This window comes from Vicia villosa, linkage group LG6, assembly GCF_029867415.1.
Source record: "Vicia villosa cultivar HV-30 ecotype Madison, WI linkage group LG6, Vvil1.0, whole genome shotgun sequence".
Taxonomy (NCBI): domain Eukaryota; kingdom Viridiplantae; phylum Streptophyta; class Magnoliopsida; order Fabales; family Fabaceae; genus Vicia; species Vicia villosa.
Window position 1 is genome coordinate 118,365,084 of NC_081185.1, and position 9,858 is coordinate 118,374,941.

Consider the following 9,858-nt stretch of genomic DNA (forward strand, 5'->3'; position numbering starts at 1 on the left):
TCAATGCACTGATAATTGCAAAATAAAATGGAAGCTTGATATAATAGTAGTGAAATGAATAGAACACAAACCTAATGGACGATACTCCGTGTTTGTTCGATAAGTTGTGTTGAAACTGATGAGATCACCAAATGATTCATAGTCTTGCTGCATGATTGCATCTGACCAGAAAATGCTAGCTATGTTCTCTTCAGAATCTACTTGGATATCATAATAGAACGATGGGTTCCTCAAAGCTTCATTTCTAAGATATTCATGGATAATAGTTGCATCACCAATACCATTTCCTTTTGTCGAACAGTGGTGACAAAAGTTCTTTAAATCTTGGAAGCAATACCCAAGGTTCTTTGAACCACCAGCTATTTGACGCATAACTTGAAAGGAGGATCTTACAGACATGCCTGATTTCGAATTTATTATAGCAAGTTGTTTTTGAGGCTCACTAATCTCTCGAGCCGATCTCAAGTAATGCGAATGCTCGGGTTTATGGAGAGGGTGGTTATGAGTAACATTCCATTTGTATATGTGATAACCTTTAACATTAGAATCATACTTCAACGAAATACTAGCTAGGCAACCAGTCCTTTCCTCGGGAAGTTCTTTCTCTTTATGGTATTCAATGAGAACAGGAGTATCCGAGTTTGTCTTGTTCTTAGGATCCGCCCGACTCCCATGCTTGTTACAAACATAACAGACATATTGCACAATGTCCATTTTTTTGTTACGAGAATCATAGAAGGAGTGCAAATTTCTTCTCAAAGAAAATCCCTTTTCATGAGCGTATTTAGCGTAGAAATCCTTGATTGATGAAAGGTCGTGGAAGACAAAATGTTGCCACGATTCTTTATTTTCATCGGAGATTGAACCAACATCTTGAGTGACATTTGTGGAAGACAAAATCTCATCCATTAGCAACACAACCTACAAAATACAAATTACAAATTTAATAAATAGGAAAGATATATATGCATATTCAATATTATACAGTGAGGGTTATTCTATCAAAATATATTGCACATTACTCATGGAATCCTAACATTGCTCAACCATATTACACATTACTCAATGAATTCTTGAATTAGGTAATCACATATTGCAAGAAAGAAATTCAGAAATTGAAGTGGTAATTCTAAAATTCAATTTAATATTATACAGTAATCAAGGTTATTCTATCAAAATATATTGCACATTACTCATGGAATCCTAACACTACTCAACCATAGTACACATTACTCAATGAATTCTTGAATTAGGTAAAACAATGAGTTCTATAGAAATTCAGAAATTGAATTGGGAATTCTAAAATTCAATTTAACAAGTGTAAAATCCAATACCTATGATTTCGTGGATGAAAGTGAGCTGTGAGGAATCACCGGAATGAGTTATTGCTGGCGGCGAAGAATGGCGACGGTGATGAGGTGTTGGGAACGAAGCATGGCAACAGTGGTGATGTGTTGGGAAGGAGGGATGAAGACGGTGGTGATCGGCGGAGATTGGAGGTGGCGACGGTGCAGGCGGTGGCGACAGTGCAGGCGGTGGCGACGGTGCAGACGGTGGCGACGGTGGTGAATTGAGAAGAAAAGGATGTCGAGTCGTTGAATTGAGAAGAAAAAAAAACAGTAAAACGTTTTCTTTCTGTTTTTAGGAAATATATATATATATATATATATATATATATATATATATATATATATATATATATATATATATATATATATATATATATATGGTGATTTCTAGCCATTAGATGAAAATATTGATCCAAAGGCTCAGGTTAGCTTATGCATGGTGCATAAGGATTTACTTATGCATATTAGCCAATGCCGATTGTATGGGAGAAATATTTATCAAAACCAATTCTTTTTAGTGTATTATGAAGTATCGCCTTTGTCCTCTACAATTCTGGTGTGACAAGCTTATGTATCAAGTCAACTTTGCTTGCACCTCTCTCAGACTGTCATGTAGAGAAGATCGATACTTCGACAACTATCACATGACTAATGAGAGAAGCTATATGAAGAATATCAAGCCATATTCCAACAACTATATCAGAGTTTTTTTTTTTGTGCACAGAAGAGGAGTTGTATTGAAGGATGAGACTAAGTTGTACTAGAATTATGTGATTTAAGAAATTTTCCTACAATATTATTTCTTTTCCCTTTGCTGTATTTAAGGGATATGGAAAAGGTATGGAAGCATGGATAATCTAGGAATGGAGCGCCTGTATGCATAATTTCACTTTTTTAAAATTATTGTTTTTATTTAAATTTTTTATATTTTATTTTAGATTGAATGTAAGATGGACTTCATGTTAACTTGGGTTCAAATTAATGAGCTAACTAAATAGATCCACTGGCTTTTAGTGTTTACTAGTGAAATTCATTTTTGTATATTTTCTAAAGATAAATATATAATATGATAATCAAATTAAATATATAATTATTAAATTTATTAATTATTTAAATAAATATGATTACCAGATTAAATATCAATGCCACTTATGCTCTACGAATACATTCCATCTTCAACAAATCTTTAATTTTCTCTCTTAAAATCTCATTCTCCTTAGGGCTCTTACGATAGTGAGGAAGGTTTGGTAAACTAGACTCGGAGATGAGGTCAATCTGATGTTGAATATCTCGCATGGGAAGCAAATTGTTTAGTAATTCCTATGCAGCCAACTCCTTGAAATCCTCAAGGATCTCTAGCACTTCTTCTGGAATCGTTGTTTCCTCCTTTACAACATTCATAAACCTTTTGATCACCACTAGAGAGAAGAATTAAGTTTCTTTTACAACCTCATTAAGCTCATTTTCACTCTGCCTCACCACCAAGAAACTAGACTTCTTTCCCATGGATTCTTATCAAAGTACAAAACAGGAGCCATATCAATTTTATGTGTGCCTCATGTAAACATCATCACGTTATCTCATCCTCGATAAGTGATATCATCATCAAACTTCCAAGGTTTACCAAGTAAAATATGATAAACATCCATATCAAGAACATCACAAGGTACCTCATGTCTAATAATGTTTTCCTATGGATGTAGGAATTCTGCAGGCTAGTGTTACTCGAACTTGGGAGCAATTGCATACCGAACCGACAATGTATGACTTCTCATTAGATTATATGGACAAATTCAAATAATCTATCAATTTATGTGAAGGTGTTTTGCATGTTGGCTGCATTATTGGTAAAACATACCTGGTTGATTGTGTTTATGCAGGTTGCATATTTGTGTGGAGCTAATATAGGTTTTGTAATGAATGTCATGATCGATATCATGACATCCATGTGTGACAGCAGGAGCTGTTATTATTTGTTAATTGTGTTTCCTGATTTATCCTTTTTATCAGTTTAGGAAACTTTTTATTGAGTGCTGCATATTTCGTCTAGAAGATCCTATTGACAGCACATTGTGTAACAGACAGTTGGCGTGTGGATTAGGTTAACTTTGTTAATCCTAATGTGTTTCCAGAAATCCCAAGGCCCAAGACTGCTTATAAAAAGACCTGCAATCCTAATTTGGAACGCAGACAGAAGATTGTAATTGTGAAGAACGGCTGTTCTGTAACTGTCTCTTGTGATCCACGCTATTATCTTTGATGATTGCGTTGGAATTAGTATGTGTTTTAGTTGTGTCACTCTAAGCTTTCAAGCACGAGTGTGTGTCTCTTGATTGAAGCTTTTAAGCAGATCAAGGTGTGTTTTTGAAGAGTGTCTTCTATCTGTAATTGTTTATTGTGTATGTGTTATCACTGCTGTGATTGAGGGGGGTGGAATGGAGATATTCCATATCTAGGTAGAACCTAGGTAGAAGGGTCATTGAGTAGTGATTAAGTGAGGAGTTGTAAACTGGGAGTTTAGCTCTGAATTGATACTGCTAATAGTGGACTTCATCCCTGACTTGGTAGCCCCCAGAGTAGGTTGTTTGAACCGAACTAGGTAAACAATTCTGTGTGTTCTTTACTGTTTTATGCTGTTTACTATTATTATCTGTGTTGCGTATTTGTGGATGTCATAACATCCTGTTTGACATCGAGCGTGTGTTACTAGAATTTTCATTATGTGACACCAAATTCTCCGTGCTCCCATTATCCACTATCAGATTGCACACTTTGTTCTTGATAGAATAATGTGTTTTGAACAAATTCTTGCGCTGCCCTTCATCTTTTGATGTTATTAAAAATCACTGCAACATAAAATTTATCCTCTCATCATATTCTTCCTCTGCGAACTCAACCTCGACATATTCATCTTTCTCAACTGTAGAATCTTCTCTGTCTTCATCTTCCTCCCTTTCTTCCACAACAATAGTGACTCTCCTTGTTGAACAAATATTTGATTTATGGCCTCTTTCGTTACAATGATAACACGTGTCTTTAGTGGGTTTAGCATATGGAATAATCTACCTTTGGATTGGTGCTTTACCCTATTGCATACTGCTAGAGCTTCTAGTCCTCTTACTCACAGAGTTGGAATCTCAGGGTGTTGCACTCTTTTCCTTGTCACATGCTGATGTAAAGTTATTCTAGGGTGAGTACCTTCTAAAAGACGAGGAATTTCAAAGGGATTTTCCATCAATTTTTCCTTCAAATCTAAACTTGATGCCTCGGCTACGTTCCATACAGTCTATAATCCCATCTTCTTCTACAAGAATCCCTTTAAGCCACTGATAAATCGAGCCACATTCTGGCTCTCAAATTCCCCCAATTTATTGCACTAAAAAATGTCGGAACACAACTGTGTATTTAGTCACGGTTCTCTTTTCCTGAACACACTCGATGTACATCTTATAAATAATTTGTTCATAATCCTTTGGTAAAAACCGCTCCAACATCAATTGTTTCATTCTTTGCCAAGTTCTGACAAGCCCTTTCCTTTGAACAACAAGTTTATCCCACCAGACAACATCAGTACTTTTAAGTTGATCGCCACCATCCTAACTTGCTTGTTCTCAAGGACTTCCATAATGACAAAGAACCTCTCGACGTCGATTTTTCAATCTAGAAATTCCTCCACTCTCATCGTTCCATAGAACAATGGAATATCAGCCTTCACTCAATAGTCATGGTTGTTATGTTGACTTTCATGATCAACCTCTTCCTCGTAGGGTTCTTCAGAACTCGGATCTTCAACACGATTGTTTCCACCTCATGGAACCCTAATTGATTCTTTTCTCTTGTCTATTAGTTGATTTCCGTTGTTGTTGTTGGCGTTGTTCACCTGATTTGTAAAAGTTGTCTTTTGTTCAGTCAAAGACGTTAGAGTCGCGGTAAAAGTCGTGGTAATTCTCTCAAGATTTGCTCTAGTCACTGGCTGATCCGTCATGGTTGTCAAGTTACCAAAAGAACATGAGAAAATCTACTATGATGCCAACTGACGCAGTTGGAAACACGAAAGGAATAAAAAGCGCTAATCCTAGAACACAACACAAGTTTGCTAGCGACAAACTGGTCAAATGAAGTTGGAATCCACCAAACAGAAGAAAACTTAAAATTTTATTATAATGAAAGATAATCCTTATAGTCACGCCAAATGTCTTTAAATACAAAAAACAAATAAACCCTAACGAGCCTTAAATCCAAAACAGAATTAAATAAAGGGTTAAATAAGTTTTTGGTCCCTATAAATATTACAGTTTCATTTTTAGTCCCTACTGGGTTTTGGCAACGGTTTTAGCTGGTTTGGCAACGATTTTTTTTGTTGTAAAAACTGTTGCCTAAAGGCAGGGAGGGACTAAAAATAAAAACTGCAATATTTATAGGGACCAAAAACTTATTTAACCCTTAAATAAATAAAAGAAGATGCGAAAATAGTAAAATGTTGCACTTGGGCCAGAAAGTTATAATAATAGTTATCTAACATCGGACGCCAAACTTTTACAATTTCTTCCGAATCTTTCCGATGCACAACTTTATGTTCGAAACACGCAGCTATTAGGAGTAAATTAGTAGTGTTTTCATTTGAACAAATTGCGTCACTTTGGGTGTTATTTGTGCAAATATTGAAGTTTAGAAGTAAAGATGAAGAAACACGCAGGTGTAGAGCTTCTAGAGAGGAAGAATCACAAAGAAGGAAGGTGAAACAAAGGCCGAGCCGCCAATAAGGAGCGAGACGCGCCATCCCTTCTGACTTGGGTTCGCGTCGCGCCAATACGTGCCGAGGCGCGATGGTTGCATTACAAGGATAAATTGTTATAAATAGAAGCCCTAATCCTCATAAGAGGGAGATCTTTGGTGAACGAATTTCAGAGAGTAATCCTATTCTAGAACAGAAAACAACTTCCGACGGAGAATTCAACATCAATTGAAGACATTCCCTTGATGAAGATGAATCCTTCCATGAAATCTTGTGTGTTCTTCATGGCTATGGAGAGCTAAACCCCATTGTGTTGAGTTTAAGGTAGTAGTTAACCTATGAAGATGCAATTACTTTGATTAATTCCTGTGAACAATTTTTTAAGCTTTATTATCAATGAAAAACCTTGCTTTTATTTTATATCATTGTTGAACTATCAATCGAGAGATAGGGTTTATACTTTTGCCCTAGGTTTTTACATTAACTTGTTGATTAATACTCAGAGATGAGATTTTGAAGAAGTTTTCATAAATCATCGTGGTTAATTCCCTTTATCTTTATAGTTATTCTGAGAGATCGAATATCATACCGGTAGAGGTGGTTCTAGATTGATCATTAGACATAGAATCAATTTTGAGGATGAGTGAAGATAATAACTTAAATAATGTTCACTCGTGGATTAATTGATTATTGTATGTGAATAGGTTGATCAACCCTAGAACTCAACATATTCGATCATCATTGTTATTCGTTTTAAGCTTTTTATCATTCAATTATTATTCGGTTATATGAAATTTAAGAACAAACAATCAAAACCAATACTTTTCCCTAACTCGTTATAATTCGACTATAGAACGACAACAATATTACTCAGTCTCTGTGGATACGATATATTAGAAAATATTTACCCAAAATACTTTCAACAAATTGGCGCTGTTGCCGGGGACTGTGTCAATATTGCACGCATTGCAATAGTTTTTATTTTGAGTTACTTTTGTTAATCTTGTTGTTTCACGTGTTTGTTAGTTTTTGCAGAGTTAGTGTATGGGCAACAAAGTTTCCAGCGATCAACTTCTTTTTAATCCCGAGATCGAAAGAACCGCTAGGAGATTGAAAAGCAAAACACGAAAAAGAGCAAACATAGCAAAGGCAAGAGACAACGCAACTGCGACGTCGTCACAATCTTTAGAAACAATTGACGAGTCGTCTGACGGACTTTACTCTCACAAACTATTTGAAGAAGAGCAAGAAGCCATCATACAACCCACTGTTGTAAACATGGCCGCCACAACTCCTTGTGCAAATAGTCCTTGTCTCAATCCTCAATTCGCAAGGACTGCCGCCAACGGGAGGACATCTGAATTGAAGACCGGTATTCTATAGCTCATCTGCGCAAGTCCTTTCGCCGGATTGGACCATGAAGATCCATACACGCATCTGACTCGATTCTATGAGCTAGCAGGTACTACAGGTGTAGCCCAAGCGGAGGAAGAGACTTTATTCAAAAGGTTGTTCCCACATTCTTTGCTATCAAAGGCTAAAGATTGGTATCTAGATAAACCTGAAACAGTTATGACTGATTGGAATACTCTGGAAGAAAAATTCTTGGAACGGTTTTACTCTCAAAACCGATTCTTTGATGCTAAAACAGCAATTGCGGTATTCTCTCAAGGTAGTAATGAATCACTAAATGAAGCTTGGGAAAGATTTAAAGCTATGATGAGAAAGTGTAAGGGACACGGATTTGCGGAAGTCGATCAAATTCACATGTTCCGCAACGGTCTTACACATACTAATAAGACACTTTTTGGACGCCACAGCTGGTGGCTCGTTAATGTCCAAGACAACTGCTGAAGCAATTCAGATAATCGAGAGAATGGCTTTGAATGACCGACAAAGTGATCATGACCGTACTGTCAGAGATAAGAAACCGGGGTTGTTGGAGCTAACTAATAGTGATGCTCTACTTGCTCAGAACAAACTACTAACTTTACAAGTGGAGCTTCTAACACAACAAATGTCCAAACTTCCACAACAAATCAAAGAACTTAATGGTGTTTCAAATTTACACCAAGTTGCTAAGTGTGAGTTATGAAAGGGAGATCATCAAACAGGATTTTGCCCACCAGTCTTGGCAGAAGAGGTGAACTATATGAACAACAACCAAGGGTTGAGGCAAAATCAATACCCAAACCCTCCGCCGTATCAACAGAATTATCCTCCAAGGAATAGCAACCAAGGGTATCAACAAAGACCTAACAATCAAGGGTATCAACAACAAACTTTTTAACCTTACACTCAGGCACCGCCGCAACAACAAGGTGGACAATCTAAGTTGGAAGAGACCATGAATCAATTCATGCAAATGTCAATGACAAGCCAGAAAAGTCAGGAAGCCGCAATCAAAAATCTGGAAACTCAAGTCGGGCAACTGGCTGAACAAATTGCAGCTAATCAGTCAAATGCGACATTCTCAGCCAACACTCAAGAGAATCCGAAAGAGCATTGCAAAGCAGTTGTGACCAGAACTGGTCAGAAAGGTGGGGAGAAGGAAGTTGAAATCAATGAGACCGACAAGGAGGATAATAATCGTGCTGCGGAAGATGAGGAGAACGAAGTCATAGTGAGCGATATGAATAAAGAGGCTGAAAAAAAATAAAGGGTCGCGGCGCGCGAATACACAGTCACGACGCGCCAATGACAAAACAGCCAGCAGTTTGATCCCCAGTCAACATCTCCCATATCCACATGCACCATCAAAAAAAGATCATGCTAGGCAGTATGCAAGGTTCATGGAAATTTTTAAGCAATTACAAATCAACATTCCATTCTCCGAAGCCATTGACCAAATGCCAAAATATGCAAAGTTTATGAAGGATATTTTGACAAAGAAGAAGAGACTAGAAGAAGAAGAAGTGCTTGTACTTGATGCTCAGTGTGGTGCTATAGTCTCCCGTCTCCCTCAAAAAGCAAGAGATCCGGGACGAGTCACACTACCAGTCACAATTGGTAACCAGCATATTGGGAATGGATCGATAGATCTAGGGTCGAGCATCAATCTAATTCCTCTATCAATAGTGAAGAGATTGGGAAACATTGAGATGAAGTCAACCATAATGACCTTGCAACTAGCAGATAAGTCCACCACTCTTCCTTATGGAGTCGCACAAGACATGTTAGTAAAGGTAGACAAATTCTTGTTTCCGGTAGACTTTGTTGTGATTGATATGGAAGAAGATAAAGAGTCACCTATGATTCTTGGAAGACCATTCATGAAAATAGCCCGGATGATGATAGATATTGATGATGGTATCATGAAACTAAGAGTCCAAGACGAAGAGGTATGCTTTAATCTCTTCGAAACCATGAAACAACCTAAGGATAAAAGCGACTGCTTCCGTCTAGATGTCACCGAAGAGATAGCAATAGAGGTGGCCAGTGAGATACATCTCTCTAATCCGTTAGAAAGATCCCTTGTTGATTCGTTTAATGTGCTGACTCAAGAGGAAGAACGGGAAATCGAAGGATTTGTGAAAGAACTAGAAAAGGGAGGAAGCATGAATGATAAGGATGGGAAAGCGGAAACATTAGACCCGCCAAAATAAGTGAAGGAAACCAAGATGGAACTAAAGCTACTCCCGACTCATCTGAAATATGTTTTTTTAGATAAGGAGGGAAAGAAACCAGTAGTTATTAGTTCAAAGTTGACTACACAGGAAGGAGAAAGATTACTTCAAGTCTTACAAAAGAATAAAGCTGCAATCGGATGGGTCT

At 37.2% G+C, this 9,858-nt stretch overlaps 1 protein-coding gene across 1 annotated transcript; it reads right to left on the reverse strand.

The window, feature by feature from the left end:
- On the reverse strand, positions 1–5,334 carry LOC131614505 (protein FAR1-RELATED SEQUENCE 5-like). The gene is made up of 2 exons (XM_058886078.1): positions 5,230–5,334; positions 1–921 (listed from the first exon to the last, which is right to left on the reverse strand). Exons 1-2 carry the CDS (start codon positions 5,332–5,334, stop codon positions 1–3), a joined length of 1,026 nt encoding a protein of 341 aa, XP_058742061.1.
- Positions 5,335–9,858: the final 4,524 nt, after the last annotated feature.